This window comes from Plodia interpunctella, chromosome 13, assembly GCF_027563975.2.
Source record: "Plodia interpunctella isolate USDA-ARS_2022_Savannah chromosome 13, ilPloInte3.2, whole genome shotgun sequence".
NCBI lineage: Eukaryota > Metazoa > Arthropoda > Insecta > Lepidoptera > Pyralidae > Plodia > Plodia interpunctella.
Window position 1 is genome coordinate 5,323,634 of NC_071306.1, and position 18,546 is coordinate 5,342,179.

Below are 18,546 nucleotides of genomic sequence, written 5' to 3' on the forward strand. Positions count from 1 at the left end.
GGAACAGAAAAACCAAAACGGTATTACCCATTGGATAACAGTAACACCGAAATTTCCCAATTATGATACTGTAAATAATAACATTGATTATAAAGTTAGAGTTACATACATTATTATTATATCATCATATACAATTTAGGTAACTTCCTATAAAATTCAAGAATGAAAGAATTTCACACGAAAGCAGCAGTCGGAAGAGCTGCGACTAGCACGACGTAATTTTTATTCGCCTCTATTACATTGATTCATGTTACGTGGTTACGGTTATGACTATGCAATTGTATCGTTAGATTACGTGTTTTATCTATTCTTACAGTCTGAGTAATGCACTTCCAATTTTATTGTCGCAAATATTTTATTCATTCATTCATTTATTGATAGCTCGATTTTTGTTTTGTTTGGTCACGTTAAAATTATTGCATGTTTTTTAAGGAATTTACAACTGTGTGTTTATGTACTAAACGGTGTGTATCACCTGTGTAAAATATATGCAATCATTACAATGTGACATTCTTTGCATAATTGTCGAAGAACGGGAAAGATAAACAAAACTCTAATAGATGTTATATCATAAAGAAGTATCGTGTAGAGCAAATACACGTATCCAAAGATTTTGTTGTGAAATATCGAGGGATACTGGAACTGACATAAATGGAGTCTATATTGCCAACCAGAGTAACCAGCAATGCTTCGCTATACTCATAATCGAGTTTAATGGATCGAAATAAAAACAACATACGCTACATGCAACATCGTAGGCTTTTTCATCAGCAAACTTGATTTTCAATATCGTCAGCTTTTAGGCATTTATATTTATCAACATTACAACAACAACTTATGGATGTTGTGTAATATTTAATTTAACATCACGCAAATAGTCAACTATCTTTTTTTTCTAGCTTTTTCTAACACGTATAAGGTCTTGTTCACACTTGTTCTACTGAGCAGAGTAGCTTACTTAACATGTCTCTTCTCTTCAAAGCTGACTTATTTTATCGCATTTATCGCTCTTATCAAATAAAATGACACTTGATTCATAATCATTATCGCATAAATTACCAGGTTTAAATTATATTTATGATGTAAGAAAATAAGGCGAAGTCGTTCGTTTTGTCGGACTTTTTGATAAGTTGGGTATTATTGAAACAAATATAGTAAAATTATTAAACTTTGTTGGCTAATGTTTTTATTAATAAAAGAAATAAAGCATACTTTAATCTTAACTATATTTCTCAACATTTTATCCAGTCAGACATGTGCTAATATGGACTTTAGTTCACCAAACTTTGTTACGTATATTTGTAAGGTAAATATTTTCAATTCTAAAGTTCTTTTGATTCTAATAAAGCATGAATCACCCGAATCATCGTCATTTCAATGTGATGCCGACGCCGACGATGCGATCACATTGTATTGAGTCGAATAACAAAAAGCGTGGATGACTCAACGGGAAAAAGGAAGTAGAAGGATATCAATACTATAAAGAAAACCTAACAATATATAGTTTTTTTTAAACCCATTTTGTATGCCATTGATTTGGGCAAAAGCCTCATTTCTGCTTCCATAAATCTCGATCCAATACTCTTGCCCGCAATATACACAGAAAGTAAGTAAATATATAAATATTGTTAAATGTCATTTTATCAGTAACTAGCATAACTATTCTGCTGTGCTAATCTGTAATCGTATTAAAATAGTCATCTACTTTAATACGATTAAAGGATGCCTCATGGACATACTTTTTTTGAATCGGTTTGTAATAGAAAATGTGTGAACGAATTCGCACTTTCTAACGAAATTAACACTGTCTTCGTTTTCAGTCCCGTCACTTTTACTTTTTGACCGATTAGGTCTTTTGCGCTTGGATTGACTATTTGTCAACAATGACAAGAATTCTAACGATGGACCAAGTGCTTTCAAGAAAATACACTAATTAATCGGTTTATTCCCATTGTTCTACCACAGTATTTATTTAATAATTCATAGTCATAATTCTACTGAACAGTATAAGCTTAAAGTAGGGAAGTAGGACAACCCCCCGACGGGTTCCCATCTTGTCGCGATGGTGGGGCTTAGTAACCGGGGGGGCTGGTCTGACACAACCGGCCACCCCGGTGAACCAAGAGGAACCCAAGGCCCAGAGACTTTGGTGGGTGCTCTGGGCCTGGTGGACGGTCCCCTCGGTAGTACTGCCATTGGCTGGTGACCCGCCATCAGCCTTTGGATGTGGAAACTAGAGGGGACCAGAGGTGGGGTCGCGGGGGTTTGTCCTCCACGACTACAGCGCGGCCGTGGCGCTGAATACGATGTGGTGGGGCCGCAGGGGAAGAGGAGAGTCGGTATGTCTCTCGACGATCCCCCCCTGTCCTCTGCGGCCGAAGGGTGGCTGCCTCTGTATCGGGCGCCAAGCGCGTAAGGGGCGGGTGGTTAGCACTTGTGCTTGCTGCCCGCCCAGGTCGGGGCCGAAAGGCCGGCCGGGGGGGCGTCGCGGTGAAATGCCTAGCGACCCCGTGACGTCCCCCATAACGGCAGCGTGATTATGTTATGATATTTAGTGTGGTTTCTTTGCATTAAAACTTATCCTAAAAACGTAACTCATTGCTGTACAAAGCAATGACCCAGAGTTCAACCTGAACAATTTATTCTATAGTTTTAGTAACTTATCTACAAAAAACATGATAAATGACTTACTTTTATATTTTTACTAACTTTTGACGACGGCTTCACCCGCGTGAATGTCCTACAGTAACAGTACTATTTTCCGAGATAAACGGTAGCCTTCTTCTATACTGGAATATGTAGTTTACTGACTACATACTCCTAACAAGACCCTCAGGTGAGACAGAAAGAGAACTTATTAACAAAATTTTATGACTTGTTTTTTACTAGTTTGATGTCTAATTTAGATGCAATATTAGGGATTCTACTTCCATTAGTTCCTATCCATTCCACAAGTTCTACTGAGCAGTTGTACCTTAACTTAGGGAAGTAGTACAAGTAGGAATAGACCAGTTCCAGTGAAATTTTCATATATACTAGCTTTGAATGTTAATAATCTAGGCATAAAATTCAAAAGCTCAAAGCTTTTGTGAGTAGTACATATTTATAAAACTAACCACTAGAGATAAATTATTGGATATTTTAAATCCAAAACAGATGAAGATTTATTCAAGAAATGGTCATGTAAACAGTGGCCAATAGATAATGTGTTTATAAGTACTAAATAAAAGAAAAAATGAGTCATCACTGCAGTGACAATCTTCCATTGTTTTCTTGTCAAAACCGGGTTTTCTGTCTTTGTTACATGTTTGAACAAGTGCAAACTCCATGGGCTGGTAAATTAAAATATAACTGTGTGTCAAATGAGTAGACATAAAGTAATGTGCAATAAATAATAAAGGAAAATATTGTATTGAAAATAGTGATAATTTTCTATTGTTTACAATTCAAAGAAAAAAAACTGTTACATATCCTAGTAGTACAGTACAGTCAACAGCATGTATCAAGATCTCCAACTCCTTGCAAATTTGCTGCTATTTGACTCTGCACATGTTGGCAAGTGATGTAAAACATCAAGTACATACATAAATAGTCTATTTATAAAGAAAATTTTTTATGAACTACAATTTTTTTTGCAATTGCAATACCAAATACCAAGTAAGATGGTTGTGATAGGTTGATATATGCACCCAGTGTTGCCAGCCAAGGCACCACATCCTTTTTGTATTTTCTTCTATATATGTATAGATAGACTGTATTGTGTTCTAACTAAGTAACCAAAATCTAAAATTGAAAATATTAGACTACTAGATACTTATAGACCTCACAACAAGAGAAAAATTTAGATGCCTTACTAAAACCCACAACATTATCAATAATAAGGAAATAAAAATGGTTTGCACTGTAAAAATTATGTTGAATTATAGAGATTTTATTTAAAGCCTTGCATACCTCTGAAGGTTAACATTTTTTAAAATATTTTTTTTTCTTTTTAACCTAAAATAAATGGAGGTTTATTTAGCCTATTGTTTCAATATTATTGTAGGTACTCAGAAGTTTAAGAAAATTTTCAAGCCAAAAAATCATGTACCAAAAGTGATAAATTTATGAATGCACCTTGAGTAAATTAAACTGAGGGTATCAACAAAACCTAGGGCAGTTTTGAGTAATATTACACTGACATGATTAAGTCACAAAGTAATTTCTACAAAGCTATAGGTTACCTTATATATTGTTATGTATTTTGATGCCAATTTGGGCACATTGTACCTATTCTCATAAAATCAGTTACAATTTCTCAATTTTTCAAAAAAAAAAATATAACCCCAAAAGAAGTTACAAGCACTTTTTATTATTTTCAGACAGCTTTCAAATAATCCTTATGTTTAGGAATTTAAAAAAGTGACTTAACATAAATTAGGTAATTAAAATGTATGATCCAAATGAACAGTTAATAGTAGATACCTAACAAATTCTACAAGCAAGAAACATGCTGTTAAAAACTGGTTTAATACAATAAAATATGTTTATTGACTTATGTAAATTTCATTACAGGACCTACCTATGTGACATATAATTTTGTAAACAATGTGTTTGTATCAAAACAATATGTAGACATTAGATATAGGAATGTGTAGTTATTTACGAATACTTAATGAAATTTCTATTCAATTTGAAAAATATTTCAATTACTATTTTAAATATTTTTCAAATTTTTATTTTATGAATATTTTTATTTCATTTAAAATTTAACATAGTTACACTTTATTTTAATAATAATAAAGTGAGCAGACCTATTATTTATTTCTAAAATATTAGTAGATACGACATGAAGTCCAAGTAGGTATACTAGCAATATTTTTTATCAATCTATATATATATATATATATATTACAAAGAAGATTATTATAATAAAAATAAATAATATAAATATTACAAAGAAGGATGTCAAATGTATTCGCAGTTATGTTATAGATTAACAGTAAAATATCCGTTACTTAACTCTAAACCAAAACTGCAGGAATGCACACATGGGGCACACATTAGCGGGAAATTCACTCCCAACACCCCATCAATTCCACCTTTGACTGTCTAACTAAGTAGGGTATTAACGTCCCGATTTTAATTTCGTAAGTTAGAAATACAAAACTCTGGCACCAAGCAATAACTACATACCCAAATTACTCTCCGTTTCATGTTCGATTGCCTCCTTTTGCTTGCTTCCAAAGGTCTTGTAAATAAAGTGTATTATTACACATACAGCTAAAGTAATTCCTGCCAATACGAACACATCCATGGTTTGACCGGCGTTATTATCGCCCATTTTCACTTATAATTTTCCACGAAATCGCCTTAGATGAACACAAATTAGAAACACGGCGGCTACAATCACGCGGTCTACTACTCACTTTGACACTCAGTGCATGCATTGACTTGACATTTGGCGAGTTGACGACTGGCTGATTCGATTGAATGATTGAAATGAATGAAAGAAAAAGTTTATAGTGCCCTCCCCGGCCGCCGGTTGCAATAAAATGGCAGCTAGTGGGAACTATAATATTTAAAAAATTTAGACGGAGAAAACTATAGATCAGTGGCAGCGCTTCACGGCCTACACCACATGTGATGATGTGAACAACATGAAGTTTGCGAGGCCTCTTTTACTTCGCAGTCAAAAACACGTATATATACGGTATAAATGCACGTATAATTTAAGATCTGAGTGTATGAAATTGTTGAGTATAAGTAAGTTAGTGGACAGCCACCACATTTTAGGTTATATTCTATTATTATATATTGTTTATGGTTATCATATAGAGGGATTTTGTTGTTGTGAAAAATGGTTTTAATTTGTAAGACGTTAAAATGTAGCAGATAGAAATAGTACGACGACACCTAGCGCCGCCACTGATATAGACTTCGTCATATCTTTCATTTCGGTTATACAAGACATGCTTGTTCAAACTTAATTTGACTTTGCAAACAATTACTGATATCAGGCAGCACAAGGAGATACTTTTGTATAAATTTGTTTTTTAAATTCAAAAATATATAATTAGTAAATAACACTGGGACTGGGTCCACCAGCAGTGGGACCTAACCTAATAGCTACATTACAATAATACTAGATCAAACGCGAGTTGAAGTCGCATAATTTGACTACTGATTGATTTTTACTTACAACTAGTTTGCTCCGACTCCGAACTTACTAAAGCGATTGAGATAAAATTAGGTCTTTGGATATTTAAGTCCGTGAACCAAAGACGGACCAGTAACTTAAATAAATGACTTAATATTCAGGGCTACTTTTGTGGGATACATCAGTAAATTTAAAAAAAATCTTTCTTAAAGATAGGTGACGGGTGGAATGTGGAATAACAACACTTATTTCCGGCAGCAGCGCTGGCGAAGGGTTACAACCGACCGTTTTAGACAGCAAAATAAATTTGAAAAATTTAAAAATAAATCTGTCCAAAATACATTGTCACATTATTATTGTGTCCCTTGGTGCAGGATTACGTTTATATACAACCCCTCGTAGATATTTCATTTATTACAAAATTATTATGTGTTAAATTAGAATATATATATACTTGGACACACCTCCAAGGACAATGCCTGGTCGAAGCAGGTAAAGTGGATAAAATAAATGAATTCGCTCAATCAAGGTAGATTGAGAACCTCCGTATCTAGACGAGCAGGTACTCAACGATGTGCCGCTGTTTAGCCGTACCCATCCAGCCTAGCGATCTTGCAGGCCCAGCACGATACATAGTAATTTTTTATTCTTATTTATTGTCTCTATTGTCATCCTATTTTGCTGTTTAGCAAACCACGGGTTGACACTCTGATACGGTAAACAGAGAAAACTATAGAATAGACATCGTTATCTTTTATTAGAGAAATACACTAAGATTATACGGGACAAAGCACTAATATCATTTGTTCCTCGTCTTATGCCCGCTAGAAAGCGAATGTAAAATGGGCTAAAAATGCCTGTGGTATTAGTACGCGGAGTAGCATCGAGTATCTTTGGTACCAAATCTTCTTCATAGTCGTATGCCTTACGGCTGAGGGTCGTGGTCATTACGTGGAATGAAACACACAACAACTTTCTTGGCATTATTAATAGAGTGGTTTGCCATTACATTCTCCATTTCATATACAAGTTAATAATAATCAACCAGTGTGCAGGTTTCCCCACGATGTTTTCCTTCACCGGAAGCAAGTGGTGGTCGATGAAAACTACTATATATGAGTCAGATTTGTATACAAACTCATGTGACACGAGTAGGATTCGAACCTGGGACCTTTCGATCCACATTTACACCACCACCGCTTCTATACTATTCTTATAAAGAGGTAAGCGTTTGTGAGTTTGTATGTTTGAGGCGGGTAATCTCCGAAACTATCGAACCGATTTATAATTATTTTATCATTAGAAAGGTACATTATCCAAGATTGCTAAAGACTATATTTTATCTCAAAATTCCCACGGGAGCGAAGTCCCGGACAACATTTAGTTTTTAATAAATATAGAACGTACAATTTTTAAATTTTTACAGTCTGTCAAGAAAGTGAAAACTATTAAAAGAACTACATTTTTTGTTGTGCTATATTAAAAAGAATTGGCAAAATTGGTTGATAACCCAGTTATTCTTAAAAAAAGTTAAGACATAGGTACTCTAAGCTAAAATATGTTTTGTCTCTTTTGTAATGTTATTGTTATAAGTATTATAAAAATGGGATAGTGAAACAGGAGACAGCGCCTTCATGTTTACAAAATGTTTTAAATTTCTTGATAGACTGTTATTTACATAGCTTTAGAAAGGGGGCCCCGGGTGCGGTGACACCTTTTTAATATATATAAATGACTATATAGATTTATCCCAAAAACTGGTATTTTATATCAGTTCTCAAAATTCGCAAATCTCATTCAAATGAAACGTCACAAACCTATCTTACAAAAAAAATATTTTCTGACAATCGCACTCAGCGCGCGCGCAGGTCCTTTCTAAATCTATGATCGCACCATGGATTTAGTAAGTGCTGTTGTACGAAGTACCCACATGGATTTAATAAGTACGTTGTACGGAGTACCTACTATAATTCCTTGGATCGCACTTTACAATCTGTAACATTGACTTCGCCTTGAGATCAGTGGTTTATTTATTTCGAATATATACGGACAAAATGAGATAAGAAGGCTAATTTGTTAAAAAAATATCCCTATCGCACTATACAATATTTGCCAAAGTAGGTTTTAATTTCAAGAGGTAAGGTTTCATTCATTAGTTCATTCTATGGTGAAATTAAGCAGTCTCGTTTTGTCTGATTGTCGTTGGTTTGTGAAACAAATCAATTGACGAATATATAACTTACCTTATTTAAACAGTATGTTTTATGCCGAAACAAAACGAGACAGAAACCGCATTCCATAATCAAACTTTCTAGAAAATGTAAATGTCACGATGACAGATGTCACGTCATTGCACGGCCATTCGTATATCAGTAACAAATTGTAAGGCGTTGTGAATACATTGAATAATCTAAATAAAAGTTAAATCAGTGAAAAAATGCCTCGACGTGGACGTTCAGCAAGTCCGCCACCAGCGCCCCAGCGCAGGTAAGCGTTCAATTTAATTGTGAGACAAGAATGTGATTCGTGGATATGTCACTGAGATAACCTTACAAATTATTTTTAGGGCTTCACCACCACCGAGCAGGAATGTTCCAGCACATGCTCCTCCATCGAGCCCTGCTCCCGCCGCGGCCGCACAGCCCCAGCAACCATCTCTCTTCGGACAGATGGCGGCTACGGCTGGAGGAGTAGCGGTCGGATCAGCTGTGGTGCGTATTTTATTACGTAACATAATATTTTCTATAAACTCTATTTTGAAATGTCAGATTTTTACCATATCGGTGAAATTACAATGCAACAAAAATCTTTCTAGATGTAACTAGCCTTGGCAATGAGCCCATTGACCTGAAGGTAGTCACATGTTGTGACGTCGTACATATTATTGTTCATTGTTGTTGTCTCATCTCAAGGAGTTAAATATTGTGAAGATTTGTGAACTATTATTTATATAGTAAAAAAGTTTACACAATATTTCATCATATAATATAAATAGGAAATATTTTAGTTTTATGTAACAAAAAATATATAAAAATAAGACTATGTGGACTTTGTCTAGTAATTTACAAAAGCTTTTAATTTTCTTTTTAAAAGGTAATGAAAATTTAAATTTGAAGTTATTTTGGGAGCCAGTTGTTTGAAGATGAAGATAAATTTGGTTTTTCTTGTCAAATAATTAAAATTTTTATGTGTTAAAAGCCTTTAATTTGATTTGATCTTTTGTATGTTTACAATAATATATTTTTTTATTTATAAAACTTATCTATACAACAGATAACCTTACCCTTTGTTATGTTACAATACCCCACACTTTTTGCATGAATAATGTCATCATATCAATAAAATGTTTATTTTTTTAATATTTTGACATGCTGTACATCTTTACTTTTTAACTTTATCTGGGGTAATCTCTGGGACAAATTACTGAATATGTGAGCTTTTTCTGGTTCTTCGTGAGTGTTCCAATATTATGGTTATTGTTACAGGGTCACATGGCTGGTAGTGCTATAACTGGTATGTTCAGTGGAGGCGGAAGTAGCGAGCCTGCACCACAGCAACAGCCTGCCGCTCAGACTTACAACCAGTATCAAAACCAGACACCGCAAGGTCCCTGCGCCTGGGAGATCAAACAGTTCATTGAGTGCGCCCAACAGCAGCACGATCTCTCCCTTTGCGAGGGTTTCAATGAGGCTCTGAGACAATGCAAAGTTAACAACCATATTTAAACAGGCATTTGGAAGGTGTTGCTTATTTTGCAAATTAATCATGAAATTTTCATTTCGTAGTTTGTTTCTATCTAAATTGTGCCAGAAAATTTCAAAGTCCATTTATTTTTGGAAGATTTATTTTAAGATAAAGACATTCAATCTTAATTGTCAAATACAACACCTTCCTAGTACATTTAACCACCTAATGTGATAGATAGATTTCTTTGGGCGGGAGGGCGGTCAAATATTTTAGTTATCATAGTCCTTTTATTTTATTATTTAAGACATTGTTATTGTGATGTAGAATTACATAATTCTATTGCTGCAATTTATCCAATTGTTTTACGTAATTTTTAGTCAGGTTTACAGACAATAAACATAAAAACCTTATATTGTTGTTTCAATCATTGATATTCCCAATACATCTGTCATACATTAAGCAGTTTCTAGGACTTTTATTAGGGTGCAGAGAAGAGCAAATGTGCTGCCAGTTGTTACCAGAAAATAACCAAGAATAGCGAAATGGATACATACTTTCAGTCAGCAAGATAGTTCTAGACTAGACTCTGGCATTCATAACAAAATTATTCAGGCATCATTGGTTTTCACTTTACGATTTGATGTGTGTAACATCAATTACGAAGTTAATTTATCTTGCTATAGTAAATGACCATATACCATGCCATGCCAGCAATGCCGAGCCTCAAGATCATCCTCACCAGGATATACACAGTGAGTGCACTTTTTGAAATTGAAGTGCACTATAGTAGTTATTATAGTTGAGTATTGCTGGCAAGATAACGAGTAAGAACTGGATCTCAAACTTTGGCGAAGATGTTTTCAGAAACCGATATAGGTGACGTCATCATGGTTCTTAAACTGGAAGCTTGCGGAAATGGCCTTAGCTTGTCATGCTAACCTGCCAAATATCACACGATACCTAGCACACGGCTATTGAGCATCTTTCGCAGTGCAATGGTGGTGATCCTTCGGGAGCACTCTTAGAATGGCCAGTGTCAGTCTAGGCACTCTCTGTTAGCATTCGTGATAGTGAAAAATAAACCTTAATTTTTTAGACTTGGCTGTGATCTTAAACCGGCCGCCTGCCTGACGTCTATCTTCTTTGGGAATGCTTTTTTAAGGCCATGTATTCCCTAGTCGCTTCGTACGAATACCATGGAAGGGTATGGAGTGGTTTCAGTTCTGTCTCATCAGTTCAAAGCCGATGGACAACTGAATGTATCTATCGAAATTCTTGTAGATCACGATCGAGCTACTCTCGCAATGAGTCACGAATGCCGGCGCGTGCTCCAGTTCCAGTTATAATAGCTCCGCAGCGGCGATCCATGTTTAGGGATGCGGCTGCGGTTGCTGGAGGTGTCACTGTCGGTACAGCAGCGGTATGCCCATATTGTTTCATATATCGTACAGTCAACAGCACATCGAGTGCATGAACCTCTATGGCGCAGTAATAGTGGTGAGTTTGCAATGAATTTGGGTAGGTCGATGTGCTGTTGACTGCACATACTTATGTAGGTATATTGGTACCTATTGTTGTTATATATTATATTATTGTATGCTTGCTGATACTGGGTTACCTACCAAATAGATCCATGGATAAATGTATAGCTGTGATACAGTTTTGACATTGAGGCTTTCAAGGAAAGAGTACATGTTGCTTTTTAAAAGTCGTACCCGTATTGGGTTGGCGGTACAAAGGTACTTTAATCGTTATAAAGTTGTTTCATAAGTTTTTTTTTAATAAAAAAGGGTCACGTAGCGGGGGAAGCAATAACAAGCTTGTTCTCCGGCCGAAGGCGGGAGGAGGTTGTGCAGCATCTTCCTCAGAACTACAACTTGGGTGCGGAGCCCACCGGCCCTTGTGCCTATGAAATATCAATGTTCTTGCAATGCGCCGCCAACCGCGAAAACCTGCAGGAATGCGAAGCCTTTAATGAAGCACTAAGGGATTGCAAACGAAGAAATCGTACGTATTATCCTATCCTTTGGTACTACCGTGATAAAGTTGAAAAGTACTGGTCTCAAAAAATCTGTTGGGACTTCAATACATGTAAATTATCATTAGTGTAAAACGAGGTCGCTTCCCTGTCTGTCGCTATCTATGCTTAGATCTTAACTACGCAACGAATTTTGATGCGGGTTTTCTTAATAGACAGTGATTGAAGAGAAAGGTTTATTATGCTTAATGCACTCGTATGAAGCCGGGGCGGGCTGCTAGTAATATTGTATAATGATTCCAGTTATCATATTTTACAGTACCTAGATATCCTACAATTATAAATGCGGAAGTTTGTGAGGATGTATGTGTATATGCACCTGTTTTTTATTTTTTCACGCGAAATGTACTGGACGAATTGTTATGAAATTTGGCATACGGGTAGAAATATAACCCGGAATAACACATAGGGTACTTTTCATCCCGAAATTCCCACGGGAGCGAAGCCCGGACGCAGCTATTATGGCTACAATTATAAAACTGTATCCATATAAATTATAAAAATATAAGTCATATATTCTTCATCCTTTTGTTTCAGGTCTACCATAAAAATATATTCTCACTAAAACTATAGTAATTTAGCAATAAAGAAAATAATTGCCATAATGAGTTTCATTCAAAAAATGTTTCAGCCAACCCATGAAAATGATGTTTGAAGGTCGACGCAGATACGAGCGCCTTTTTTTGGTAAATAAAAGTCAAAGATATACAGGTGTATACATATAAACTTAAAATTTATTTACACCTTAGTACATAAAATTGTGACGTTTCAATATATAATAATTTAGGATCACTTAACAAAATAAGAAATAGGTTTCAAATTCGAGAAAATAAATTTCGGGACACTTCAGCATTACAAAAAACAACCGGATATTTTAATATCATACAAGAAAATGTACATACGAATCTGAAAAACTAATTCTACATTAATCATGTACAATATTAACCACATAAGCTGTTATTTTACAGTTTGGCACGTTAAATATCTATTTGTGGGGGCGAAACTGTCTTTATTTTAGTTTTATTTATAATACCAAAACTAAATCGTAAGGTCTTTGGAATTGATGAAAATAAATAACTGACCAAAAATCGTAAAAACTAATAAAAATATACACTATGTACCAGAAAAGGCGTCATACCAGCCAGTGATAATTTTCTCAATATAATACCTAAATCAGTAGAAAATGAATCAGATTGGAATAACAAAAAATGCTCGCCTTTGCTCAACTAAACGCAACATAGGATTTATGCATGGAATTAGTAGGTACTCCGCAATGTACTTATTAAATCCATGGATTTATGTCAATGTACGCTCATGACGCTATATGTGATAGTTGGTATAGCAACATACAACCGTTATAACTGTAAACTGTAGAAAACAATGAATATATTTGTGACAAAACAGACAACCTTTAAATAAGACAGAAAGCGGTAAACCTACAATAACATTTATGGTAATTTTTGACATAATATTATTATCAATTTTATGGTACGAAGTTAGCGATTGAGATTCATAGTTTGGATTTAAAACTCATGTTACACAGATTCTATACTGATAATGCAAGACCCGTTTTGATTACTGTGAAGTTCGTTCGTCGTGTCGTTTTATTCGTCTTAAATCACTAAAATTCAACTAATAATACATTTTAACGCTTAAGCTAAATCAGTCTATTCTTAAAGCGACATTACATGTTATGTCTAACAATAAAGCTTAAACGAATGATTTAACATCACACTGGAAATTTCTGCAAATTAAGGCCACTAGGTATCGTGTTAATTCTGTAGTTTTCATAATTCGTTTTAAAAGAAATTTAAAATTAAATATATTTAAAATACATTTTAGCGGATGTTACATTTAATTTTTACAATCGAAAATTTACATTCTATATTAATATGGCAGGTATTTCTTTCAATTTACTAGAATATATTTATAACCAAACAATAATATATTTTGTAATGAAATAGATGTTGTAATTTTTATAATTTTGAAAATAATGAAGAACAAAACTGTCGGTTAATGAACGACAATATACTAAGTGAAACAAATATTCTTAAAATTAGTTACATTTTATCTCATGATAACTATAACATTTCAATATATGTAAATCACAAATATAATGCACCAGCACTTACATATTATACAATAAATCAATGTTAACCTCGAGTCAACAGAGTCGAAGTCAATCCCAAACTTCCAAAAATAATTTAAAGCTTATCACATTATATTTACACTCTGTGTAAATTTAGATTCTCATGTAAATAAATCGCGAATAATCTATGACGATCGCAAAACATAAGGCGTTAGATTCATATAGCACAATAAACTAATTACATTCTATAATAGCCCTTTAACATGGAATTTACATAGTCACAATCGAGTCAGAGTCAGACACAAAATGTACTGTCCACAAATAATAGTAATGAATGAATAGAATCGATATAAAACGAATCGCAGGTCACAAGCGCATCTCCCAGAGGATGAGGTGTGCGTCTTTAGGGTTGGGTTCAGCGGCGACGGCGGGGCGCTCGGCCGCGTCCGCCGTCTGCCGCCAGTCCACGTACCCGCGGCCGCCCACCACCGTCACCACGGACCGCCGCGCCGCACTCTCCCCCACCACGTAGTCCGCGCCTCGCAGGCTCCGCGCTGCGCTCTTCGCCACCGGCTTGCTATCATTGTGCTGCACAGATTCGCTCCTCGATGAGCGGTCAGAAGACGTCGACTTCCCTGAACTGGAGTCCGGGGTGGAGATTGCGATGGGGGCCAAACACGCGGCTCCTGAGGCCCCGGAACTGTTCCTGGAGACGCCTCTGAGAGCCATCGACTCCTCGCTTCCGGAGGACGTGCAGAGACTGGACGCCCGCGAGTCTACGGACCAGCTGGACAGGTCGAGGCTCCTAGGCCGTCCGGCGCGCATTCTGATTCTCCTGTCCAGAGTGCTGACTCTGAACGGAATAGCCGCCAGTTCCGGGTCGCTTCGCCTCAGAGCGTCCCCTCCGGACCCGCTAACATCGCCCTCCCCCACGCAGTCTTTTACAAACATCAGATCTCCAAACAAGCCGTACACGTCGCACGCGTTCAGATTAGCACACTTCGGCAGAGTTTTACTCAAGCGAACGTCGCCCGGTTTCTTTCGCCGAACGCACGCCGATTGCACGCGTTGTGGGCGGTACGGTGACTCTTCAGATATTCTCCTTTCAAGTTTAGGTTTTTCATTATCCTCCTTCATCTCTCCTTCTTTGAATTCATGTAAGGTGTTAGTATCGGCGAGGGCGCGAGCGTTTGACAGGTTTCTTCTGACGACGTTAACGTCGACGTCTCTGGATTCCGGTATCAAAGACAACAGGAACGTCACAGGGCCCGCATGCGCATGATAAGACACTGCAATATGTCCCCCGATCAAGGGAAGTCCTTCTAATTTTGGTAGTGGCACGGTGACCGTGACGCCGGCCGTGGTTCCGACCCACAATAATCCTTGGCCGGCCAACAATGTCGAAACGTGGGCCGGTTTACTACCTTCCCTAGCACCAATAGTCTTCGCTACGTCAGCGGCGATGTCAATATTCTGTAAGTGCTCAAACGTCTCAGCGTGGTAGAGGCTGACATATGTGGAATCTGAGAACGCGGTCCACAGACCCACCCCGGAGTGAGCGAGATATCTGACGGAGCGGTCGTCGTCTCCTTTCAGTTCCAAGATGCGTAGAATCTCAGCTGTCAAGGCGTTGATGGCGAACACTCGTCGCGCGCACGTGGCGTATATGATACCGTCGACAGGTAACACGCAGTGGACGGGTTTGTCTCCTAATTCTATAGCTAGAGGTTCCTGGAGAGCCCAGGAGTCGTCATGGTTCCTCCTGAAAACTGAGACCCTTCCGTTGGCGAGTCCCACGAACATGGAGTCGCAGTGGTACTTCATTTGCGTGACAGCCGCGATAGTGGGTACTTCTGTCAGTTTCTCTTGCTTCTCGGGCTCGACGCCGGAGAATATAATGATCTTCTTGTCCTCAGTGCCGAGCCACACTGTGTCGCCGCACAGCGTGGTCACTTGTCGAACGCCCTTTGCGTATTCCATTGAGGTCACCTGAAAATGAGTGATACTAATTTGAGAAATAGACAACGTAATAAGATTTTAGACATTGATGAGACTACAGAATATCCCAACTCATATATAAGTTTGTCACCTCTTCATGCATTATCTACTGGACGGATTGTTATGAAATTTGGTACACGTTTAGAATATAACCTAGAATAACACATAGGGTACTTTTTATTCCGAAATTCCCAAGAGAGCGAAGCCCCGGGGCGCAGCTAGTTATTAAATATTTTTTTTGAGTAATGAGTTATTTCCAAAATGAAACATTCATTCATTATATTGACTACCACAGTACAGATTAATTATTTCAAAGTAATGTAATTCTTTTTTCAAAATTTTTTCTTTGTATACCTTGGTGTCGGGCAGGTCGAGCGTGAGCAGCGTCTTGAGGCTGGCGGCGCGGTGCGCGAGCACGCACAGCTGGCTGTGCGCGCCGCCGTGCGCCGCCACCCACAGCAGCGCGCGCGCGCGTCGCGACCGCGTGCCGCGCGCTCCCGCGTGCCCGCTCGTCGTGTAGAAACACCCGCACCGCACCTGTATAACCAATATTACATCCTTATATGCTAATATTTTTGTGCGAATATGAGTCATGCGACCTGAAATAAATGTATTTTTTTATTTTATTAATTTTAGCTATTCCCTAATACCCTGTCTCATTCCAAATTCAAAATATGCCGTATTCAGAGAGCTCCAGCACAACAACAAATTTTACAAATAACTTATTCTGACTACTTACTTATCCTTAATGTGTCAAAGCGAAACGTTACGACTCAACACTAACATGCTAATGGGACGAAATGTCTAATAAAATCTAGTATAGGACTATGAATGTCAGTGAACAAACCTCAGTGAGATATTTGGAGCTGTAGACCGGCGTAGCGGCAACGAAGAGCGGCATCTTGTGCGGCGGCGCGTGCTGCGTGGCGGGCAGCCGCCACGCGGGCGAGTTGGCGGTGGCGGTGGCGAGCTGCGCCAGCCGCAGCTCCGTGGCCCAGGCCAGGCGGGCGCCGGGCTCGCTCGCGCGGAACGTCAGAGGCTCCTCTCGCCCGCGGATCGTGAGCTGAAGGCAGCAGGAGTCCACCCACGCCATCTCGTCGTCCTTTTTCTGTTGAATTTAATTTTTTGAAATAAATAAATGAAATGAGTTTGAGGGTTTCGTCAGGTTTTTTGCACATCTTACAACATACATACACATATACATACGCACACACATGTATGTATGTATGTGTGGGTATATGTTTGTTACTCTTTCACTTATTTGGATGTGTTGTGTCATAGATACATTAGATTTTTTTGTGTGCACGCCATAGTGCGCATGTATTTAACCCTTCCCCCTAAAAATGCCCGTGCAAAAGATGAAAACAATTTTGGATTCGAGCGGCAATTTTTACATCTCATTATATTTAGTTTAAAAAGCATGTGACATGCGTAAACCAATATAAAATTCTAGAAGTCATTATATAAATGATCGTACCTGAATACTTTGCTGTATATTCTGCAGCAGCGTTTTGAACATTTCCGGCGCGAGTTCAGGATAAGGCGCGCGGAGGGAAGCGGCCAAGTCCGCCATTCTTGACACTGTTTCGTAGTCGTGCATGAGCGCGGACATTTCGTTGCAAAGGGAGTCCGCGGTTGAAGTGTTGAGATGGCCGTTGCTGCTGGAGTTCGAGCGGAGACTGCCGCTGCGGTTCATGCCTGTACGAAATAGTTAAGTAAAATTATATAGCCCCAATTATAAACCCTTATGAAATCATATTATTATTGGCATGCGGGGCGGGTAAAGGACACTAGCCAGTCAATAGGAAACAACAGCATTCCCAAGGACAGTTAACGGGAGGCAGTCGACTGTAAAATCATAGCCGAAACTTCCAACATTTTTAGGTTTATTCATTTCTCACAGCCCCGTATGCAACCGGGAATTCGTGAGAATGAAAGAGAGAGAGAGATAGTTACCTTGAGCCAGCACCCTGCTGAGTGTGGGCGAGGTGCCCGTGTCCAGCACGTCCACGTCCTGCACGGGATGGGCCCACTTCAGCCCCAGTCTCTCGTCTTCACCGTTTCCACTGCCGCCGCTCACTGACACGCAAACCACCAAGTCGTTTAGGAGCAGAAGGCGACGCGGCTTGCATTTCGTCACGCTTCCCATTTGATTGAACTCCTGGTTAAAAGGAAATGATTAAAAATGATGACCAATCATTTCTGTTTCGTACATAAGCGTTTTCACCAATATGAAACCGGCGGCCGGTCCCGGATTCTCTCGGGTAAAACCATAATAAATTATACACCAAAACTCATCTATTGGAATCACACTATCTATTGAAGAAAACCATACAAAAATCCGTCCGACAGTTATTAGTACGACAGGACTTTTTATAATAATATGTAAGGATAATTGTGATATAGATAATACTTTTAACATTAAGTGTCCTCTTGTACGAAACTTTATTATTTGCAATAAGGTTAAGGTAAGTAATTAATGGTTTTTATGAAAATTAAGGGCACTGAACATTAGTAGACCATAAGCACCTAAAAGGAAATCGTACATCATGCCATTTCGAGGTATATTTCTGAGTGTTTCAAAAAGTATCTGTA

At 37.8% G+C, this 18,546-nt stretch overlaps 4 protein-coding genes across 14 annotated transcripts in view; 2 read left to right on the plus strand and 2 right to left on the minus strand.

Moving 5' to 3' along the window:
- Window positions 1–5,497, minus strand: part of prage — a 58,695-nt gene extending 53,198 nt beyond the window's left edge. The window contains exon 1 of one of the 2 annotated variants that reach the window (XM_053753188.1): window positions 5,176–5,497. In XM_053753188.1, coding sequence (XP_053609163.1) covers window positions 5,176–5,323 — 148 coding nt within the window. In that variant the 5' untranslated portion in view covers window positions 5,324–5,497. The remainder of the gene's footprint in view (window positions 1–5,175) is intronic. The other variant, XM_053753187.2, reaches the window with a different exon arrangement.
- A 978-nt stretch (window positions 5,498–6,475) lies between these two features.
- LOC128674544 (coiled-coil-helix-coiled-coil-helix domain-containing protein 10, mitochondrial-like) lies at window positions 6,476–12,952 on the plus strand. Of its 6 annotated transcripts, XM_064436304.1 has the most exons (6): window positions 6,484–6,631; window positions 10,309–10,578; window positions 10,923–11,030; window positions 11,108–11,246; window positions 11,617–11,833; window positions 12,402–12,952. In XM_064436304.1, the coding sequence occupies exons 3-6, from the start codon at window positions 11,023–11,025 to the stop codon at window positions 12,410–12,412; spliced, it is 375 nt and encodes a 124-aa protein (XP_064292374.1). In that variant the 5' UTR covers window positions 6,484–6,631; window positions 10,309–10,578; window positions 10,923–11,022; the 3' UTR covers window positions 12,413–12,952. The 6 variants fall into 6 exon arrangements, with proteins under 6 accessions (XP_053609123.1, XP_064292374.1, XP_053609122.1 ...); XM_053753147.2 differs by lacking the exon at window positions 10,923–11,030 and having other exon boundaries at window positions 10,290–10,578; XM_053753145.2 differs by lacking the exon at window positions 10,923–11,030 and having other exon boundaries at window positions 10,297–10,578.
- Window positions 8,466–10,236, plus strand: Chchd2 (Coiled-coil-helix-coiled-coil-helix domain containing 2). The gene is made up of 3 exons (XM_053753143.1): window positions 8,466–8,626; window positions 8,706–8,850; window positions 9,625–10,236. Exons 1-3 carry the CDS (start codon window positions 8,577–8,579, stop codon window positions 9,862–9,864), a joined length of 435 nt encoding a protein of 144 aa, XP_053609118.1. The 5' UTR covers window positions 8,466–8,576; the 3' UTR covers window positions 9,865–10,236.
- LOC128674542 (uncharacterized protein) overlaps window positions 12,571–18,546 on the minus strand; it is a 35,176-nt gene continuing 29,200 nt past the window's right edge. For all 5 annotated transcript variants that reach the window (XM_053753139.2, XM_053753138.2, XM_053753137.2 and 2 more), the window contains 5 exons: window positions 17,908–18,112; window positions 17,429–17,649; window positions 16,799–17,059; window positions 16,306–16,488; window positions 12,571–15,942 (listed from right to left, as the gene is read on the minus strand). In XM_053753139.2, the coding sequence (XP_053609114.1) occupies window positions 14,320–15,942; window positions 16,306–16,488; window positions 16,799–17,059; window positions 17,429–17,649; window positions 17,908–18,112 (2,493 nt within the window). In that variant the 3' untranslated portion in view covers window positions 12,571–14,319. The remainder of the gene's footprint in view (window positions 15,943–16,305; window positions 16,489–16,798; window positions 17,060–17,428; window positions 17,650–17,907; window positions 18,113–18,546) is intronic.